The sequence below is a fragment of the Rhea americana genome, unplaced genomic scaffold (genome assembly GCF_003343005.1).
Source record: "Rhea americana isolate MKP2758 unplaced genomic scaffold, rheAme1 scaffold_2, whole genome shotgun sequence".
Classification (NCBI taxonomy): domain Eukaryota; kingdom Metazoa; phylum Chordata; class Aves; order Rheiformes; family Rheidae; genus Rhea; species Rhea americana.
The window spans coordinates 15,156,680-15,178,404 of NW_028186149.1; the positions used below are offsets into that span (position 1 = coordinate 15,156,680).

The window sequence follows — 21,725 nt, forward strand, 5'->3', positions numbered from 1 at the left end:
AGTGAAGTCCCATCAGCCACATCTTTTGCTCTAAGGAACTGTAGTATCCATAGGTAACACTTGGTAGTATGTGTGCCTTGACATCTTCCCATGTAATCTTCCCTGTTCACTGAAGGAAAAACAAGGTGGGAGAGAGTGTATGAGAGAATGTGTGAGCAAAAGAGAGAGAGAACCACAAGCTGCCGAGCATCTTTGTGATGTCTAGAGGTTTGTGGCTGTGCACAGGGTCAGGCGCTCAGTCACTACTGCCAGCACACTCCTTTCACAGCTTGCCAAGTGACAGCAAAACWGTGAGAAAGATGGATAATGCCCGTGTAGTGTTAGAAGGTTTAGGTATTGACTGCAGCTAGTTAATTCCACAGAAATATCACGAAAATATTATACGGTCACATTTCTCTTGTGAGTAACTCTTAAATTTACTACTTGTCCTTCTAAAAGCAATAGCAATCTGCACTGAGCACAATAAATATCTTGTTTATAGTTTAATATTAAAACTTGGATTCGGAGACCCACTGTGCCTGTTATCACAAAGAATAACAGTAATATCTGAACCTGAAAAGAAAACAAATACTGAAGAACACTGTGTTGGATATTATCCTCACTTTACCTATTAGAAAATGTGAATAGCTTGCCAAGCTATGCAGTAAGTCATAGAAAAAAATAAATGGTTGGAATTTGAGAGTCCTGGCACCCACTCCTATGTCACTCTGTTACCTCATATTGCACACTGTGACTTTAGCTACAAAAGTCAAATTAATATATAAAGAGTGATACAGTTCCATTAAGTGAGAATTCAAGTAGACAAAGTTAAAAATAAACCTTTAAAATATAATGCACATTTTCTGTCTCTAAGAGCCTATAAAGGGATAATTTTGCAAAAAAAAACAATTGCCAGTACAATAAATTCAATACACATTTGAAACTGATCTAGCAAAAACTTTGGGGGGAAGGAGGAGAAGAATGTACATGTAAGTCTAGTATAGATATTTACAATTAAAAACCTACAAAAACCACAGGATTTTTAAGGAAAATTGTTTCTGCAATTAGATCAGAGTCAGTATTCAGATATTATGCTGAGTCAGTAACTCATTCATAATCAAATGAAAAGAAAAACAAAGTTTAATCAAGAATAAAAAACTTTCATCCTTTGAAAACAGGTTTGGCAAGTTCCTTCCAGAGGTGGCACCAACTATACACAAACAAATTTAGGGACAACACCTATCCTGGGATGTTCAGAACAATTTATGGGACACCGATTCAACAACAGTGTTTAGCTGCAAAGAAAAACAATCCATACAGTACAACTAGTGCCACACTCTGGGAAATCAAAAAAAAAAAATACATCCCATAATATAAAAGTCTCTTACAAAGAAGTAAGAGCATGCAGCATTTTATCTTCCTAGCTCTACCCACAGAGTAGGGTCCAATCAATGCACATTAAAAGCACTTTGCCCCTCAAAAAAGCTAATGACAACACTTAAAGCTTGGATTTACTACCCAGGGACAGTTCCTAAGAAATGTTGGCAAAAAAATCACCTGTTTCCTCTGTTAAAACGAACACCAAGCCAACTCTGTTCAGTACAAAAAATTAGGCACTCTGTGCCAAATTCTACTCTTACTAGTATCAGTACAATCTTGAAGTAACTCCACTGATTTGGTTTTGGCAGTCTAGATCCAGAATGATTCAAATGAAAGCAAAAGTTAACCCAGTGCTTTTACTTAAAAGCATTCCCCTATCTGTACTAAAACAGATGACTGCACTGCACTAATACCTAAACAGTGCACTTGTTTTGTATGTGCACATCATTCAAACAGCACATAAGTGAGAAGAGAAAGCAAATACTGCATTTAAACAGTGCAGGAGAAGGTAAGAATTCTTAGATTGTTTCAGATTAATTATCTTTTAATGGTATTTTCAAATTCTTGCTTTTAATCTGCAGACTTGATGATCAGTAAAATTGATATATTGATTATGTCAAGGTACTCTATCTTAATAAGYACATATACTAGAAAAACATGCCCTACTCTTCTAGATTATTCTTGAAATCTTGAGAGCAAATCTGTATACTTTATGTTGTATATGTCATCTATACTGTATGCTGTTGGTGTTTATTTTCTAAATAATTTCTGTCAGAAATCTAGATAGATTCTATTATATATTCTCTTCCAGTTAGATTTGGTCTAATGAACTGATGAACAAAATAGAGTACATAATAATAATAAAGCATTTCCACAGGAATTTTCATCTCAAAATCTTACAGTTAAATTTGCAGATGACTACCCTGCACAACAACATGCTATATACAAAAGCATTACCTATATTTCACAGAAAGGAAAACAGAGCAGACTGCCTAAAGTAATTCATCATTGTAGTTGCAAGGCTGAATGAAGTAAGAATCCAGAAGTTGAAGATTTAATCACATCATACTCACAGGTATAGACATATTCTTCCGAACTGCACAAAAGAAGCTGAAATAYTGTGTCATCTGCAAAAATCTTTAAAGGAACAACTCAACTGTGTAAATACTTGCCATCTTGGTGGTAATTTTAAAGAATAAAACCTGGTTATGACTGGATTTCAAAATGTAAGTATGATTCAGAATCCACACAAAGTCAATGTTTCTACCAGCTATGACTCAATACAGCAAGAACTTTGCACCTTCAACTTTGACAATTATTAACTTCAGCTAGTAGTCTTTAGGATAGTTTTGACACTTAAACTGAAGCTTTCTACCACACAAATTTGACAGTCAGATTGAGACAGAAATAGCTGCTGCTGCTCTCTTTGTTTGCTTTGAAAATTACTAGTAATATACAAAGAGACTAAATAAAGTTTCATAATAACAAAGAAATAACCTTAAATTGAACAGGAACTAATGCCTACCAAACAAATAGGATAAATGAAATCAGACATCTAAGATTAAAATAAAAGTGGAACTAAGCCAAGGAGTAATGGAGAGTTGCCACACAAACAGAAATCTCARCATAGGGAAGCCAAAGGTCAAGGGCAGTTGGTACAGTTAAGAAAGTCATTCAGAATGTATCACAGTTAAGTACTTTGTACTGGAGGACAGGTACAACCTAAAAGTACACAAAAGGTCATTGAAAAGAGCCCTGTGAGAAACACTTTAAGAAATTAAAAAGTTGAAACTGAACTGAAACTTAACTGAAATGTTAATAAAGAGCAAAAGAACCTTGTCTTTTCAGAATAACACAACTGCACAAAAAGTCATGCTGCTTAAATGCAATTGATACAGTATCAGTAAAATACAGTAGAACTATAGTGACATTTGGAAAAATAATAATAGCTAATTTTGACTGTGATCAGCTACATGGACAGAAAATTCTAAGCAATAACGGTCAAAAAACAAATAAGAAACAATTCTGCAAAGCAAATTACCACTGAAAAATACTCATAAAGAGTAAGGAGGAGCATTTGAAGAATACCTTTATACAGTTAAAGGGAGGCACCACTTTGGCATCCTTTTTGAAGGATGTTGGACTCAAACCCTATGCGTTTCTGAAACAAATTTTGATATCCACTGGTTAAAAAAATCCACCCATGTAAACAACATAAAATGCAACAATTGTCTTGAAGCAGACTCCCATCTCGCTGGAAGTTGGAGCTACTCTAGGTCTGGCAACAGGCACCCTTCAGGACTTCTCCAGACTTTCCACCACAGTACTCAGAAATTCCCCATGACTCTGCTTAGGCCTGGCACAAATTGAAGCCTTCTTGAAGTAAATATCTGTTGAGCATTTACCACTTCTCCAGAAAAAAACTCTGTACATATAATTACTGAAATTGATTTCTGAAGGTATTGAGGATCTCCRGCAAGGTGCTAACGCTCCAATTACTTTCAGGGGAAACAATCAAAGGTACAATGAAAGAAGCAAAGAAAGTCAACAGGAATCAAGGATGAAGAGTACTTTGCAATCATGGTTTTCATCCTTCTGTGCCATAAACAAAGCCCTTTGGATTCCGACTCCAATAATCTGCATTTATTAAAAGTTACTTTAGCTGTCAGTCTCTCAGATACAATTGCATTGAATGGCCTTTAAATATGCGTATTCAAGAAATGAGAAAAACTTGGAGGAAAAAAACTCAGAGAAATAAAGCTAGTGTAGAGACAGGGTTTTGTGTATTTCTCTTTCTTAATTATAAAGAAAATATAAATGTAGAAATAAAAGAATATTATAGAATAGAATGAAATAATAAGTAATTACTAATTAAAACTGACTTGAAAAGAAAAATAAATTCTACCTTATATTTTTCTAGATCATGCTGCAGTTCGCTTTACTCCATGATTAGACCCAAGTATCATCTTAGCTTGTGCCACAGCTACACCCCCCTAGGGGCTGTTATGATAGCTGAAAACACCTAGAAGTAGAGGAACACCCAGACTTCACCCATTTCTTTCTCAATGTTTCCAAGTGTGCGTCCCACATCAGACCCTTCCTTAGTCTACAAGGAAGACCTACAAGGTTGCTTACAGCAGAAGAATTGATGTAACAGTGCCAGTATGGTTTTATATGACCTATGTCCATGGCTGTATTTATGTGCAAACCCTGGCACAATAAACAAATGTTAGCTCTTACATATTTGGAACTAAATGTACTTYGAACTAAACCTGTGAGAATTAAAGAACAGAGTGTGGAATACTTCTGTTGCCCTGGCAATCAGAGAATAGCTAGAAGCAACAGCCACAGATTCTTAAAGCCACAGATTCTTAAATTGAGCTCCAATTACTATTAAAAAACTACTTGCACAGTATCACAAAAGAGGTTCAAATTTCCTCATCAGAGGACTCCATTCACCTCACAGCTAGCTCTGCAGCAGCTACACCATTTAAGGATTCCATTATCAGAGTAATTTGGCATGATTGCACATGCCCTCTCAACTCCTGAAGACATTGCTTTTGGGAATTACTTCTGGCTACCTAAATATACTTGAGAGGACAGAACATGTATTAGCTGAACAAGTCATAAATAAAATAATTGGAGGAGGTGCTTAAACAACTCAAYGGCAATCTTCCTGCTGGCAGCCTGACAAAGAGAGAGAGGGATAATTCTCCAGTGCTCTCATGGTCTGGAAGAGATAACAGCCTCTCACCAGTAAAATGGTAGAGATGCAGAAGCTGAAATACCACTGAGAGAAATACTCCCTGAAAGGGTCCCTTTCAGAGTCCTATCTGAAAGATCAGTCCCTGAAATTTCCAGCATTTTTCCTGCCAACTTTGAAGAGTTCTATGTGGCAACTTGTACCTTTTTCACTTGCTGCATTACACCAATGAATTATTATAGCAGTAGCGTTTTAATAACCCCTCCTTCAAGGGAGATAAAGAGATCACTCAAAATACACAGTCTGTGTAAGAGCCAATCATCCCATTTAGCTGATCTGTATATGGCAACCTCTTTCTCTATAGTCTTCCACGATCTTGTGCTCTCAAGAAATATATTTAGGATAATGGTCTTCCCAACAAACATCTGCAGAAGCTCTATAAATTTGGAAATTACGTTTTTTATAAATTAAGTTCAAACCTTATATATATTGATTGGATATACTGTAAATAACTTTTCATAATAATAGAAATTAATGCCCAAGTTGTAGAAAGTCTCTCTAAGATCATTTCAATCTCATAATTGAAATTGAGATTATTGACACAAGAATTGTGTCAATTCTCCCATTTTTTTTATCAATGGAAAAGTGCTACAGGATGGTGCTATTCCTGACCCTGCCTTTGATCCATTTGCTGTCTTGTGTCAAGCTATTCTTGCCTTAGTTTCTTATATCTAAAATAAATCAAAATAGTTTAGTTCAGTGAAAATTCTGTGAGTGCCAGTAACTAAAACCAGCACAATAGGCCCTCAAGAAACTTCTCTGGCTTTCTGAAACAGAACTTAAAGGACAGAGAAGATGAAAGCTAGGATGCAAGATAAGTGGGCCTCAGCTAATGCTAGAAGAGAGGAAGTCCAGRGGATCTATTTATGTCCAGCAGCATGCAGAGGTTAATTTGATGTGTTGTTTTTGCCTTACAAACCACATTCCATTTTGTTAGTTCATGAACTGATGAACTACCCTGTTTCTTATGCAGCAGCTCCATCTGCTGCCCAAAAGGAAAGCTGAACTTTGCACTGGGACTACTTCAGAGGGTAAAAAGAAAACTGACTTGAGTAATTTGGAGTATCAGGAAAAGAAATTAAATAATTTCCCATTCAGTCCTCCAGCAAGAATGACAGAAACAGCCAGCTTAGCATCTCCCTGTGAAACCAACTAACCAAAAAGAAAACATGAGAACTATAACAATCATATGAATCTCAGGATTCTTTACTCATATACCTTCAGAATCAGCCTTCTCACAGTGAACTCTGATTCTGCACTATCTGATTTTGCTGTGCAAAGCAACTATATAATGTTATCAACTCATACTGGCCACAGACTCTCGCTTTGCCCCACAGTAAATGTGCCCAAATTGTAAGATGTTTATGACAATTCTTAGTTACTTACAAGCAGTATATATGAGTTACAGATTAGCTGTTCCAGCAAATCTGCTGCTGGTGTTAGGTAGACATGATGCTAGGCTGGCTAGACTTCTTAGTTAAGGGCACAGCACAAACATAAATTTAAGTATATTATTTTGAGGACCAACTCAGTTCTTAAAAGCTAAAAAGAAAGTTCAGCTTCTTTTATGCAGAGTACAGCCTGAGCTGCTACACCTTAAGCACTCAAATAAAGCTTTCTCTACATAGTATTCCTTTACTAAGAGCACTATGGAAAGCATGCAAAGGTATGTTAAGTGCCACTGTCCAGAGCAGTATAGTTATGGCAAGACCATATGGATGCAGAGCTTGGAATTGCAATCAGGCCTGCTCTGAACCCTGCAGAACTTGGTGATTCTTAGGATAATCTATGTTTACAATTGCTCTGGCTCCAAAAGAGATTGTTAGCTTGGGCCTAACTCCAGCACGKTGTTCACTTGAACTATAAAAACCCCAGAAACCCCATATTTTCCAAGCAGCATTAGAGGAGCCATTTGATAAACCATATACTTAGCATTGGTTTACTGCTGGCAACATGCACACTGGCTGACTCCGTGAGGAACCACTGGGTGAACCAGCACGCTGCCTTCCCTGCCCAAGCTGCCTAGGTCATACATTACACTGGTTATCTCTGCCCTTGATACAATAGCTAATGGAAAGTCTACCACAGAGGTTTGTTTTACATCGATTTGATTTGTTTCCTGGCTCCTCAAATTCTAGGGCACAAGTTTATGGACAAGTTTTTCCCTACTCCTGTTCATACTAAAAGTTTTTAAGTACGATTAAGTTACAAGCAAGAGTCTCACAAAGTCATTCTACTTTATAAACTTGGCCCCAGTAGTGCAGAGCAGACCTTCCCGTGAGCCACTGGCGCAGGCTCTGCCGCTCAGAGCCGCTCCGGGACGGCAGGGGTGGACGCACACCGCCTGGCCCCGGCGCCGGCAGCATCACACACGCGAGCTGAGATTAACCCCGGAAGCAGAAAGCTATATAGGACATGCCTGGGTCAAGAACTGAATTTTTGGGGAGGGAGGAAGGGAGGGAGGGAGGGAGGAAGGAAAGAACAACCCTGCAGCCTGTTATTTAGCTTTTTTATATGCCTATTTGATTAAAAAAAAATAAGTCAAAGACTTACTTCAGATCATAATTACAGCTTTTAAGGAAAACTGATTTACTGAATCCATTGGAAGTTTTACTATGTATTTAGACAGGGTAAAGTTCAGTTATTATTCCCTTAAATTAATCTAATAATAGCCAATCATGGTACTTGGAACAATGATCCAAATATACTGTAGTGTTTTCACTCACATTTAAAATACTGGCATGCAATGAAATATTATTTCTGCCATTCATTTTCTTTTCCTTCTTTCCATTTACGTTTTTTTTTTTGTTGTTGTTGTTTTGTTTTTTTGTTTTTGTTTTAAGAGCTCAGAAATATCCTTGGTCATTGTTTTCCTGGCATGTTTCCCCAGCAGAAGTATGTTTCCATACCTGTCACCTCATAATGAATTACTGTAGTCTCTAGCACGGATTGCATGGATATTTTTTTCATTTCACTTATTGCCTGTGTTTTGTCTTTCAGATTCCCACTTTTTTTTGAACACTGCAGTGCATGGGATACCCAGTAAACATAGTCACAAGTTTCCCAGTCTCTTTAATTCAGAAGCTATTGTTTTAAAAACTTTGATGGGTTTTCTCTAAAAACCTACAATGCTGGAAATCACCWGCCTTAAAAGTATTTTTCAGATGAAATGCATCTAAGATAGCTTAAGTTTTAAAGCTGGCACAGCATATTTTCCATATCCTTGATGCTATGTCTGGAAGGGTTTTTTGGTCTAAAATTGCATTTTCCCATCTATTCCAAAAATGGAATGATGTTAAAAGCACATTATGAATACCTGCAATATGAGAAATACTGCTAGAATATATATATTCATTAATGCAAAATGAAAGCTGATGTTATTCATCAATATAGCACCTCCAGGTGTGTAACAATGATACAAAGACTTCTTTAGGCAACTTTATGGAGGTTTGGAGAAAGTTCCATATTATTCTCTAAATATACAGGTTAATATTAAAATGCTCGAGAGTGAAGAAACTATATATTTTATATTCATTATTTATAAATGAAAAAAGAGCATTTCAAAAAAAAAAAAAAAAAAGCACCGTAGCCATGTGACAAACGTTTAAAAGCGAACCTCTCCTTCGTATGTTTTTTCCCCACCCGGGATGTGGCCGTGGGCAGCGCTCAGGGCGCTACCTCTGGACTTGCTTGCAGAGCAGCTAAAAACACCAAGCCTATTCATGCTAGTTAAAAATAAAAGATAAAAGACTGTATAGCTAATGACGGAAAAGAACGTATCCAAAATCAAAGGCACTCACACCATTTCCGAAGTCCGGACGTCCTTTCCAACAGGCGGTCCAGCGCCGGGCCGCCGCGCGCAGCCTCTATAGGCGGTGTACGAGAAGTCCAACAGGTGGCTCCGTGGCGCAATGGATAGCGCATTGGACTTCTAGAGGGTGAAGGGATTCAAAGGTTCCGGGTTCGAGTCCCGGCGGAGTCGCACATTCCCTTTTAGTTAGGTCTTCCTTTCAGCTGCTACCTTTTCACTCCGCTTTCCTGCCCTTGCCCTYAGTGCCGGAGCAATCCGACCGATCGACTTGGCGCTTCGCGGCGGCCGCTTCCCTGCAGCGAAACTATCCGAGTCTGCCTGGCAGGAGGCTGGGGGCAGCCGGAGGCAACGGCACCAACCTCCAGTTGGCGCGACAGCAAAGCAGCCGCTTGGGCTGCAAGCTCGGTTTTCGGGCGCTTCACTCCTGGCTGGGGTGGTGGAAAATGGCCGAAGCCGGCTGCCGCGGCGGGTGGCCTTTTCCCTCCAAGCCAGCGGGGGAAGTGCTGTCCTCCTCCCTCTCCGCGCCGGCACGCGGGCACCAACCGTCACCAACGGCCGCCGGCGCGCGGGCACCAACCGTCACCAACGGCCGCCGGCGCGCGGGCAGGGAGCGCCCCGCCGCGCTGCGGCGCGCGAGTGCGCGCCCAGCGGCCGGAGCCGGCCGGCCGGCAGCAGCGAGCGCGAAAGCGGCCCGGCCGTCCTCCCGCCAGCGGCACGCGCAGCGCCACCAAACAAATCTGCAACAGCAGCCACTCTGGGCACAGCTAGGTCTAAAAACCAACTTATTTATGCTGCTATGCTTCCAGAACAGTCTTCTGAAAATATTCTGAGTAGGAAATGAGCCCACTTCTTTCCTGGAGGCACTTCAGTGATGGTCTGTGATAAATTTCTGGTTGAAGTTATTTTCAAGCAAAAAAGCAAGCCCACAAAACGTAAAACCGAAGCATTTAACACTTCAATCACCATCACCTTTTCTTCCCCACGCGCACTTATCTACAGATAGAAAATGAGTAGCCTTTTTAATAACAATAATTTAACAAGGACTAAAACCCAAACAGCAGCAGCACTAAAACCAAACCTCCTAGATTTTGATCATGCAAATTTAAGACTTAATTGTGGAAATTTGATACCTTCCATCTTGGGTGGCTACGGCCTCTTCTTTCTAACTGTAATCATGTTMATTGCTTAAAAATAATAAAGGGAAGGAAAAATCCCTCTATTTGAAAATGAAATATGCTATTAATAACATTAACTGTCACTAACTGTAACTCTCTCTCAAGCTGGTAACAAGCAAGATGTACTAAGCTAAATACAGCCCATTACAGAACCAATCTTTCTCAGAATTCATTGATAAATATATATAACCCCTCCCCCCACAATATTCATCCCATAAAAAGCAGCTAAAGCAACTGACAGGTGACAGTCATCTCCCTTGTTTGCACTTCCAACAACGCATTTCTCCACAAACATTTAATATTTCCCCTTTTACCTCTAGTATTTAAGGATGGCTCAGTCTCTCAGTGAATTTACCTAATTCCCAGTGAAAAGCGCAGGGCAGAGGCTTTTATATATATATATATATATATATATATGTATGTATGTATGTATATATACATACATACATGCATGCATGCATGCTATAAGCAATATTTACAAAGTATTACTTAAAGAGTTTACAAGTTGAGTAAGTGCTACCATCCAGAAGATGGACAGAGAAACTGCATGATAGAGCAGTAGGGAATTTTTACAGAAGAGCACATAGGCAGGTGTGGGGAAAGCTGAATTAGCCCAGGACTCATCTATCTAGACTCCTGTGATAAAGACAGAACTTCTTAAAAATTAAGAGATCAAAATAGTCATATCACATGGAAGAYAGTGAAGATAATCAACAGGAAAAAACAAACAAAAAAAAAAAAAAAGGAAGGAAGAAAATAGCTTCAGTTTTAGGAAGACTAAACTGATTGCTTTAAAATATCCCAAGGGAGGGATAAAGTAGTGTGAAAATGAGCAGCACATTGCAGTAATTTACTTCTGTACCTAAACTACCAGGCCTACTGGCAGCACCACACTAGTAATAATACCTCTACCACTTTTGATTCTCTTTGCAGCACCAGGAGATGGACTGCAAACTCACTGGGCCATAAAACATTGGACAGCCTCCGCCTCAAGGGCAAAAGCAAAGACGAATACAGGCAAAACCAAGGGGAGCAAGCAAAAAAACAGGATAAATGAAGTACTATTCATACCTGCACAAAACATTCTAGCAACATCCAAAAGAGCAGTAAATGTGGCTGTGTGTATATATACAAAGATAACTATTACTCTTTAATCTCAGGGAAATTTGATAATGTTTATCCTTTACAATAAAGGGAGAATTACACATTAATGCATCAGGAAGCACAGTCACAAGAAAATACTACTTGCAATTGATAAACAGTTTCTCAAAATATGCTAATGTTTTTCAAATAATTTTTGATTTAAGTATTTTCTGAGAGATCTGATCATCATCAGCTTATGCAATCACATGATGMATTTTGTTTTTATTCACTCTCCTCAGTAACTTAAATTTGATGCCAATTTCCATCAAATTTAATTGAAAGGTCAAGGAGTCCAAACTATTAAATTCCTATACTGTCATGAAAATTGGCAGCTGAGAAAAGATAAACAAACTAGTGGCTTCACTGAAAGAAGGGCTGAAACATAAGCTCAGACAACGGTAGACTAGCAAGCCTGCAAATAAACGGGCTTGCAAGTTAGCAGACACAATCCAGTGCATCTTGCCTCTTGTTCATACAGAAGATAGGCACTTGCTGAGTGCAGAGTGTAAGCAAACAGAAGGTATTATAAAAAGTGAAGGAAGGGGAAGGCTATTCAACATAAAACAAATCCCTCATTAACTATGATGCAYATGAAGTATCTTTTTCTAAGGAATTGTTAGCTGGCTATTGAGCAGCCCGAGCAACAGACATTGAGCTGGTACTTGCTGTTTTAACACCAAAGCTTACAATTCTTTTTTAAAGTATTTCAAAGTTGTACATTGCTTTTCCAATTTTCATTTGAACACTGCAAACATGTAACAATGACAACTACTGTGGTGCCTTGTTTTCTTTCTTCAGCGTCCAATACAAATTTTCTTGTGCCTTCACGTCTCATTCAGGGAATGAGGCACCGTAGTTTTTATTGGATTTTTTTATCATGTAATATTAGCATACATATAAATACTAGAATAGCATCTACATATTAGCTGAGACATGGGTTGGTTCTACTTGTGTATGTTTGATACTTCCCAATGAATAAACTTTACTTCTTGCACCATTCATCTTCAAGCAGCCAATGCTTTTTAAGGAATCTATCACTCATTTAATTTTAACCATCTGCAGCACAAATACCTAATCCTTAAAAAAACAGCTATTTTTCACTCTCTATTGCAGAAAATTTGATGTTAAACATTGGTCAAGAACATACTTCTTGTTTAAAGTTTGGTAACTTTAAAATTCTTGTTCTCATTATACAAAAATAATCAGCATTCCTAGTCTTCTGACATTCATTCACCCAATCCATTTAAACCGATGCAGTGATAGTTTTACTTCTGCTATTTCCTGTCTTTTCTGCTACCTAAAGGCAGTAACTGAGTTATGTTAATTGTAATACAAGTGTAACAATAACCAGGTTATTAAAAAAAATAGCACTAAGCTTCACAGAAGAACAAAAGGTTATTCCTATTCCAAAGTCAGCTACCAGACCACAGACTGCAAATTACCCTAGAAAATGGAACCAACTGACAAGTTAAAATTACCAAATCGTAAAAGTTAACAAAAAGCAACAGAAGAGTGGATATTACAAACTGAGTGAGAGAGATTGCGTGTGTGTGGGGGGGTGGGGGGTGTGTGTGTGTGGGTGTACCTATGTTCACSTGCAGACTCCCAAAGCATTCTCAACCATATTATGTTCACTGTTGAAATAAATACTGCACAACCAAGCTATTCCTCACTATCCTTTGCTACAGAATTGGCCAGCAACACATCTGGTAAGATACGGAAAAACTTGCTCTAGTACATAGTAAGTCCCAAAGTGAAATACTACTTTAACACACTGAACTTCCTAATCCATTCATGGCTGAATTAATGAAATTAGACTGAAGACTTAACAGATCATAATTCGCAAAGTCAGATTAAGTGCTCAGATTTAACAGTATGCCTTTAAGTCATCATCTTTTTAATTTAACCTTAATTTGAATATTTCACATAAATCCACTTCTAGATACCTGATGTGATAAAAACTCCTACCAAAATCCCAGCTGCAAAAGTTTCCCCAAACCTCAATTTACACAATCTTAAAGAAAACCCAAAACACCAGCAAGCATTCTGTAAAATAGTTTATAACATGTAAGTAGTTCCAGCTTGTTATTTTTTTCTTCAAGTCTTAATTGTGAAACTTCTTCTTCTTCCGATTCTTCTTCCCTGCTGCAAAAGCTGCTTTTTCACTCATGATCTCCTGATACTTCCTTTTATTATATCTGAACAAAATAGATAATTTACTTTTAAGCATAGTAAACCAAACTGCAGGAAAAGATAACATGGAACACACTCTACCAATATAATTTGCCAAACTGAGTTCTCCCATGTTTTCTATGAGCCAGATTTCTTTAATTTTGTATACACTTATGCCTACGTAAAGGGAAATCAATACTGGCATTAATGGTAAATGCAGGTAAACATGTTTCTGAAATAAGTTTGATTAAAGAAGCAATAATATTTGCATAACCAATGACTTCTTCATTACATAGGCAATCACACTTCGAACATTTTGCTACCAATTTGCAACACTGCTACCAATTTCTTACAGAGGGAAAACTCATTAACAATGCTATAGATAGGTTATACCCATTTTTATACTACCCTCTTAACAAACTTAGATAATCAGCCTCTACTCAACACTGCAGAGTGAGATAAGATTAATACTAATCAGTGAACAGGATATACCTACTAAATATAAGTTACTTGCTCCTCTAATACAAATTCTTATGTATCTATCCCAATTATCACTGTCAATCATAACACACTCAGCAGTACTATTTTAACAGGCTGAAAGACTGCAAGATTGAAACCTGACAAATACTTGCACTAATGCTAAAATATCTGGCTAAAGCCTTTGATTAGTCACAACATAAATTAATCAATCAAATTTCATCAACATTTATATTTTAAAAAGTTATTCCTCATAAACGCCCTGCAAACCATGTAAAGTCAGAAAATAAATTAAGAAATAGATATAGTAATTTGACTTCAAGCCTGACATTTACAAGCCTGACAGCATTAAACTTTACTATCCCAAATCCTGTATTATTTGCAAAAAAAAAAAAAAAAAAAAAAAAGATGTTACAGGAGGAGGGAAAAAAGAGAGAGAAAGAGAGAAATGCAGACTAGCATCATGTAATAGCCAATATAAAAATGGATCAACTGTGGGTTCTACTCCAAAAACAGCAGGTTGGAAAAACAGTAATTTTTTTTCAATCATATTGTTCAAATAAGACTTCTAGAGCAATTTTGATTCCTATGACAGGTGGCAAGCTGGCATGCTTATAAAATGAAAATCCCATGAACTTTCATACAAACAGTATAGGCAGCACTTTTCTATCAATTATGCTGAAAAAGTATTCATCGATCTTTCAGCCAAAACAAGGTTTACACATAAACAGAAGTCACTCATTCAGAGTCCTTGTTTTTGGCGAAAGCCTGTGTGGACACTTGTTTTTGAAGTGAACCAGAACAGGGCTGAGTGCCATCTCTTTAACTGTGACAGTGATGACCCTGCAGAGGTGGGTAAAAGAATTTTATGAAGATTAAAAAAAAAAAAAAAACACACACTTTCTTACAGTCTAATTATCCCCTATCCCTTAGGGCCTCTCAGTGGCAGTGCTGTTGAACTGCTAAAACAGATTAATGCTTTCTTCTTTAAAGTATAAAAAAACTCAATATATGAACTAAATAAAAGGAAAAAAAGTAATCTATTTAAAATATAGTTCTCTCACACATATAGGATTAGACTTACAAAACCATTTTAAATACCTTCTAAACTCAGAATCTGCAAGCAGCTCTTCAACAATTGTTCTTTTCCTTTGTTTCTTAGGGATTCGGCTGTGGTAAAAGTCTATGGGAGAATCAACCACGGTTCCAACCTAGAAAATAAAAATTATAAACAGTCTTACTGTAACAGCAAGATGCTCATTATTATTTTTAATCCGAGTGACAATTCTTAAGACACATACATAGATGACCAGAATTTTCTTTTTTACAACTGCATGGATCTAATGTTTTTTCAGGGAGCAAAAGGAAAGTCTCTTGACTATCTTAACTCTTTCCTATCTCTATCATCACAGTGTTTCTGCTAGATGACTAAAAAGTAGTTAGCCCTGCTCTAGTTTAAGGGCTCCAATCTGAAAAGCATCACATTTATGCAACTGGAATGTTAACCCGTTCAGCAGTGGAGATACATGGACTAATTATTTCATGTAATAAAAAAAAACAGACCACACCTCATTATATGGACCACATTCATCCAAATATTTTAATGCTCAGAAACTTCAAAACACATACAACAAAATCCAGCCTTTAAAGTGAAACGGTAGTATTTTGAGGAATGTAGACCATTTCCTCAAGTGTGCTACCTAATCAGACATACATACATGGAATCAAGCCAAGTTCTGTATTTTTTGCAGTATTTTCCTCATCAAAAAGCTTCAAGCCTGAGAGCTACAACAGCAGAAATTCTAGCTGATCAAGAAGCCAGTTGATACCATTCAAATATACTAATCAATAAAATAAACACTTATTTTCTGCACCCTTGTTAAAAAACTCAATTCTTAAAAAGTGAAAATCCAGTCTACTGAGGGCTAAGAATAGGGATTAAAAGGTCAAACATTTGTTCTGTTCTGTACAATTTAAATAAATAAATAAATACATAAACATGAACATACAGTTAAACAGTTGTGAACAGCAGCCAATTAATCAAGATACTTTAACAATTAAACTACAAAATTAAATGAAAAAACCATAGAGGCTACCAACAAACTAGGTAAAGAATAAGGATGACTGTCGAAACTTTACAGCAGTAGTAGTAAGTACTAGTGCTGCTTTCTTACCTGGAAATATTTTGGAAAACCTTCTCTGTCATTCTTTTTATAAAAGTGCTTAGGGTCCAACGAAGCTCTCAYCTTCAAAACCTTGAGATCATTTTTCAGTTCACTTGTGATTTCTGGAGCTTTCATACCAAACCAACCATCACCTGTTGTTTTCTCTCGCTCTGCCTGAGAGGCAATACCAAGAATAATCAAACTACATTCAACAACCAGGACAAGATAGAGGGCTCCTCCCTACCTCTCCCACCCACAAAGATGGATATTTACAACCTATCTTTGTACCTTTAGAGAGTGTATTTTATGACCCTGATTATTAGTAGGTCATCAGTGCTGTATTAAACACAGATTTGTACTACAGGAGGGCATTGTATCTTTCACCTCAATTTCACACTTGCTTAAACATCTGAAACAACACGTTATGTAGACAGTGTTAGGTATGTAAAAGTTGTTCTTGTAAGAACTACAGAGAAAAAAAACTGAAAAGAACTCCCAAGCTTAAAAATGCATGTTTAATCAGTGCTGTAATTAAGGTAAAAAACAGAGGCAAGGATCCTACTCAGGTCTGACACCACATCAAAATTTACCCTTCCAAACCTCTGGCTGACCCAATAAGCAAATAGACTTTGCTTCCACAAGACTGCTTCTCACAAGGTGGTTCATGGAAGATCCTAACTTACACTTCATCACTTCTCTACTATGTGAGGCCTGAACGTGCACGCAGTTTGACATGGGGTTTCCAAGCTAAAGTTCTGCTTTGTCATTTGAGTTGTGATTAACTCTCCACTCACCTTGCGCTGTTTCTTCAGCTGGTGAAGCGACTCCCTAAAGGGTGGAACACATTCCTTCTTTTCAAAATCTGGAGTTATTATACTTTTTTGCAAGAGCTGTAAGAAAAAAATAAATAACATCAAGAGGTCATATGAAAAGAGAATGATATAGAATGTAAGTAAGCATTAAAATAAAATATATTTGAGTTGAGAACAGTTTATTTGAGTCACAAATAAGACAGCAGTGACCTTCAAAATAGCAGGATTCTGCCCAGTAACAGAAAGCAGTTGGCTAGCTTTGGAAAAAATGAGATAGTGAATATACTAGAGTAAACATAGCTATCATGGATAAGCCTAAAGAAATAGATTCAATGAAAATAATGCATTCCTTTTTTCTCAAGAGTGCTTTGAAATACAATCACAGATTAGGAATGGTATAGAGCTGAATTAAGTGAAATTTCTTCTTGCTATGGACTAATATCTTGTTAGCGGACCTTCAACTCATGTACTGTTAGGTAAAGCTACAGACATAATTAAGTTCTCTTTATTCTACAGGATAAATCTAGTATTTGCACTACTTTTCAGTTTCTTAAATGTCACATGTACTTTTATTCTCGGCACTAAAACCAAAGTTATATACACTCTTCAGCAAGAAAGACATTCTCCATAAATTCGGAAACTAGGATATATCTTTATAAACAAGTAAACAAAATTATTAAATGTATTTGTGTTACTGTAGTTACAGTTAACTGCACAATTGTAAACATATTACCTCATCCTTCTTTTTTTCCTTCAGTTGCTTAATTACATTTGAGCTAGGTTTTTGTTTTTTTGCATCAAAACTAATATATAAACCTCCAAGCTTCTTGATATTCAAACCAGGATCTATGTTGCTGGACAGATGTAAACTGAAAGAGAAACAGTTAACAATTAAATAAAATTAACAAGCATGTAGCTAAATCTTCTACTGGTCTCTGAGAAACACAGTAAACATGTTCTTCTTCCTGATTAAGTGCAGTACTGCAATTTTTTTTTTTTTTGAGTTCTCTGTACCCTGAAGAAAAAGGGTTACAAAATTAAGATGAGAAAAAAAAAAACATGCTATTACATGAAGTGATTGTTTACAAAGAGCACTGCCAGTGTAATTTCTTTTAAAAATCCTTCATGTAGTATTCCTATCTACTACATTTATAAAATTGAAATCTTAATTTGCTTAACCTTAAAAAAAAAAAAAAAACCCTCTGTTCCTTACAACATGAACTCATGACCAGCACCCTTCTTCTATACATTTAATAGCTTGCTAGCAAAAGAGGGGGGAAAAAAGCATATGAGAGGTAAAAATATTTTCAACTTTTAGTGAAGAGTATGAAGAGACTAAAATTCATCAGCAAAATGCTGATGTTAGGTCCTTGTCTGTATAACTCTACTAGGAATAATGTTAATAAACATTTCAAAGCTAGCATGGCTCACAATTTTTTATTACTTCATTCAGACAGTCAAAGGAATGAATTTTTAAATAATGTATGCTGTCTGACTCAAAAGGAGTTTTTTGATGACAAGAATGAGTAATCAAGTATTATGAAGCAATATGCTAATATCTAAACAGGTACAACAATTATTTATTATAGCCTGAATACTTATTAATACAGGGCTTTTGAATTCCATGTTAAACTATGAACTAATCTCCTGCAATTTCTTTACACTGAATGCCTGTCTAAATTTTTGTACTTCCTACCTACCTTAATGSTTTTGAAAGAGTAAGGCTTATTTATCGGATGTAACAGAATACTATGCTTTAAAACAGAAGGTATATAAAGGGGTCTGAACTGGGAGTTGGACCAAATGAACTCCACAGGTCCCTTTCAACCTGAATCATTCTATGGTTAAATACTGAGCTGGTTTCACTTGAAGCGTTACCACACTTCAAGTTACTCACAGCATAAGCATTGAAAACAGAAGTGTATACTACTGATTAGGATTAAAAAGCATGACTTAATTAAACTATGTATAGATGATTTCCTGGACTTTATTTGATTTTTAAGCTGAACACATGCCAGGCCAGCTAAAACAGCATCTCTGGAGGCCTAAACAGTTCAGACACTTCTGTCCTGCTGTATGTTAAATAGAAAAAAACATAGATTTCAGTTTTGAATGTATACCTACTATATATACACATGCATTTAAACACCTAAATATAACATATATAACTCTATAATCTGAACAACCCCAGCTTCATGTGCATGAGTCTGTGATGACACAATTCCCTCATTTATCCCACATCATTTAGCACTTGTGTAAATACACCATGTGTTTGCATGAATGAAATGCAGATGTTAGTTATTCCCCCAAAGATACTTACACATCAATCTTATTTTTCAACAATTCGTCTTCTTCATCTTTCTCATCTTCATCTAGCAATTCCTCTTCAGCCTCTTCCAGATCAGAGGATTCTTCAACTTCTGCACTTCCGTCAGGCTTACTTCCAGCATCACTAACTAGGTCTACCTGATCTAGATAATACTTTTGGCTAGAACCCATGCCTGGCTCTGTATCGATTACAAAAAGTCCTTCAGCATGCAGTGAATTGTCTTCTAAAGATTTGTTCAAGGAAGGTGTCCTCTCATCTGCTTCTATACAATTCTGATCCTTTTCCCCTATACACACGTCATCACTATTTTCAGATTCACTGCTTTCACCTTTACTCAGAAACAACGCAAAAGAATCATTTTTCCTGTTTGATCCTTTGCTGCCATGGGATTCAGGTTCAGTATGCTGTCCTGTTTGGTCTTCATCACTGCCTATACTGATTTCAAGCATTCTGGATTTGCCAACATTATCAGTCGTTTGTGCAATAGGTATGTCCTTTTGTGGGCTGCTCACCTCACTGGATTGCTTTTGCATGCTTAATTCATCAGTATGGTTGAAAGACTCCTGTACAGCTGTCTCAGCATCTGCTCTTTCCTCTTCTGGATTTTTTTTACTTCTATTTGATATTATTTGCCCTTGGGATTCTAAAGATTTTTTGAGACTCATGCAGTCAGTCAAAGTAAGATCCATGCTCCTTAATTTCCCCCCCACCATAAGTATCTGACCGCACTCTTCTTGTATTTGGCCACACTCTTCCTTTGAGTCAGCTACTCCAACAGTCTGTATATCCTTTATTCTAGGTGATTCAGTGATATTTCTCTGTGCTACTTTTGCAAGACTACTGGGTATCGTATCATTCAAAAAATCTTGCTTCACATCTTCCCTCAGGGTTGTACTGGCAGATCTGGGAGAACTTTTGCTCTTAAGAAAATTGGGTTCTTTATTATCCTGACTGAGAGAGGCAACATCTTCTCCTGTATCAGAGAGACATTTTCCAGCAGGTCTAGAGTCAGAAATTGTTATTGGCTCAGATTTAACTGTGTCTTCAATTAAATTCTGATCTTCTGAAACAGCTTTGTTTACTTTCTCAGTCTGCTCAGTATTTTCTGTTTGTGATTTCATTCGCATGCTCCTAGTAATTCGTTTGGTAGTGACAGATGGTTCGGTAAGAAAACAGCACGACTCTGCATCAGAAGTATCTTCACCCTGGGCTTCACAAATTGGATCTGACTGCACTTTCTTTTTGCTTTGCCTACTTGTAGTTCTGGTAACATCAGGTATTCGGACACCAGAAACAGCAGAAGAACAAGACTCAGCTTCAGAGACATCATCTTCATCTTGAGTTCTGCTTAACTCATTTAGAAAAGCTGTCTTGTCACGCCTCTTTTTGGAAGGAGAATCTGGCTGATAAGGAACAACTATTTGTCGTCGTCTTGTAACCCTTATAATTAAAGGTGTATGAAGACCAGACACAGAAGAACAGTTTGATTCTGTTTCTGATAAATCTCCGTCAGCCTGTGGTTCAGCAACTGATTCTGCAACAGTTTTGTTCTGATTTCTAGTCATTTGCATCTCTAAGGTATCACTGACATCCRATTTTTTTTCTGCATGTTCCAGCTCCTCAAGTTGAGATTCATGAATTACCTCTGGCCTAGAAGTTGCTCTACTCCTTCTTCTAGTCATCCTCATAGGTACAGGAGTACTATTTTCAGCAGATGCCATCTAGAAAATGAATAAAGTAGTCTGCTATTAACAAATAAGGTAACTCCACACAAAGGATGCTTTAGTTATCACTAATGCTTTTTGAAGCAAATTTAGTCAAGCTGATAACGTGCCTCTCCAGCACATTTCCATGGAAGAAACATTATTAATCCATCCATCCCTTGTTTACTGTTCTGTTTGCTGTCTTTTGATCAACACAGAAAAAGAAAGAAAAAAAACCAACACTGCTTCCACAAAGAAATGCAAGTAAACCCAGGTATCTGCTAATTCTAAAAGATTATGGAAAGCTGTCATGGGAAACAAATCCAAAGGTAACGTTCAGAAACGTCTAAAGATTTGCCCAACTGTGAACCATTCAGGCCTAGCAACAAGTATAATGCACCCCTAGGTGGTTCTCACATCCAATTTTAGCAGTTTTAAGAACTGACATATCTCAAACCCTAGTCTGAATCAGCTTCCTTAACGATACTCACACATTATCTGGAGGAGAGCTGAAAATATTGGGAGAAACTTGCTCTGTTGCCGGCAAAAGCATTCTGCARTAGCAGGCTCCTCCCCATAAAACAGAGTAACATTGGGTCAGCAAAAAATATGCTACCTAAGCAATTAGCACCTACATGGCAGTTATTTGCGCGCTAGTGCAAAATCCACGAGGAACTGCTAAAATCGCTGCAGAGCAAAGCAAACAATCGCCCCCGCAGCACTGAACGGCTTCCCGAGGGCGGCCAGTGGGCCGGGATGCCCGCAGGGGCCGCGCACCCGGCCCGAGCCGAGGCCACGCAGCCGCGGCCCAGCCCC

The 21,725-nt window shown here is 37.5% G+C and overlaps 1 protein-coding gene and 1 non-coding gene across 2 annotated transcripts; one reads left to right on the top strand and one right to left on the bottom strand.

The window, feature by feature from the left end:
• The first annotated feature begins 9,019 nt into the window (after positions 1 to 9,019).
• TRNAR-UCU (transfer RNA arginine (anticodon UCU)) lies at positions 9,020 to 9,104 on the top strand. The gene is given in 2 exon segments: positions 9,020 to 9,056; positions 9,069 to 9,104. It is a non-coding gene; the product is annotated as a tRNA-Arg (tRNA).
• Positions 9,105 to 13,295: 4,191 nt separating this feature from the next.
• On the bottom strand, positions 13,296 to 20,927 carry DNTTIP2 (deoxynucleotidyltransferase terminal interacting protein 2). The gene is made up of 6 exons (XM_085303590.1): positions 19,198 to 20,927; positions 17,611 to 17,746; positions 16,860 to 16,955; positions 16,075 to 16,239; positions 15,002 to 15,111; positions 13,296 to 13,449 (listed from the first exon to the last, which is right to left on the bottom strand). The coding sequence occupies exons 1-6, from the start codon at positions 20,925 to 20,927 to the stop codon at positions 13,356 to 13,358; spliced, it is 2,331 nt and encodes a 776-aa protein (XP_085159716.1). The 3' UTR covers positions 13,296 to 13,355.
• Positions 20,928 to 21,725: the final 798 nt, after the last annotated feature.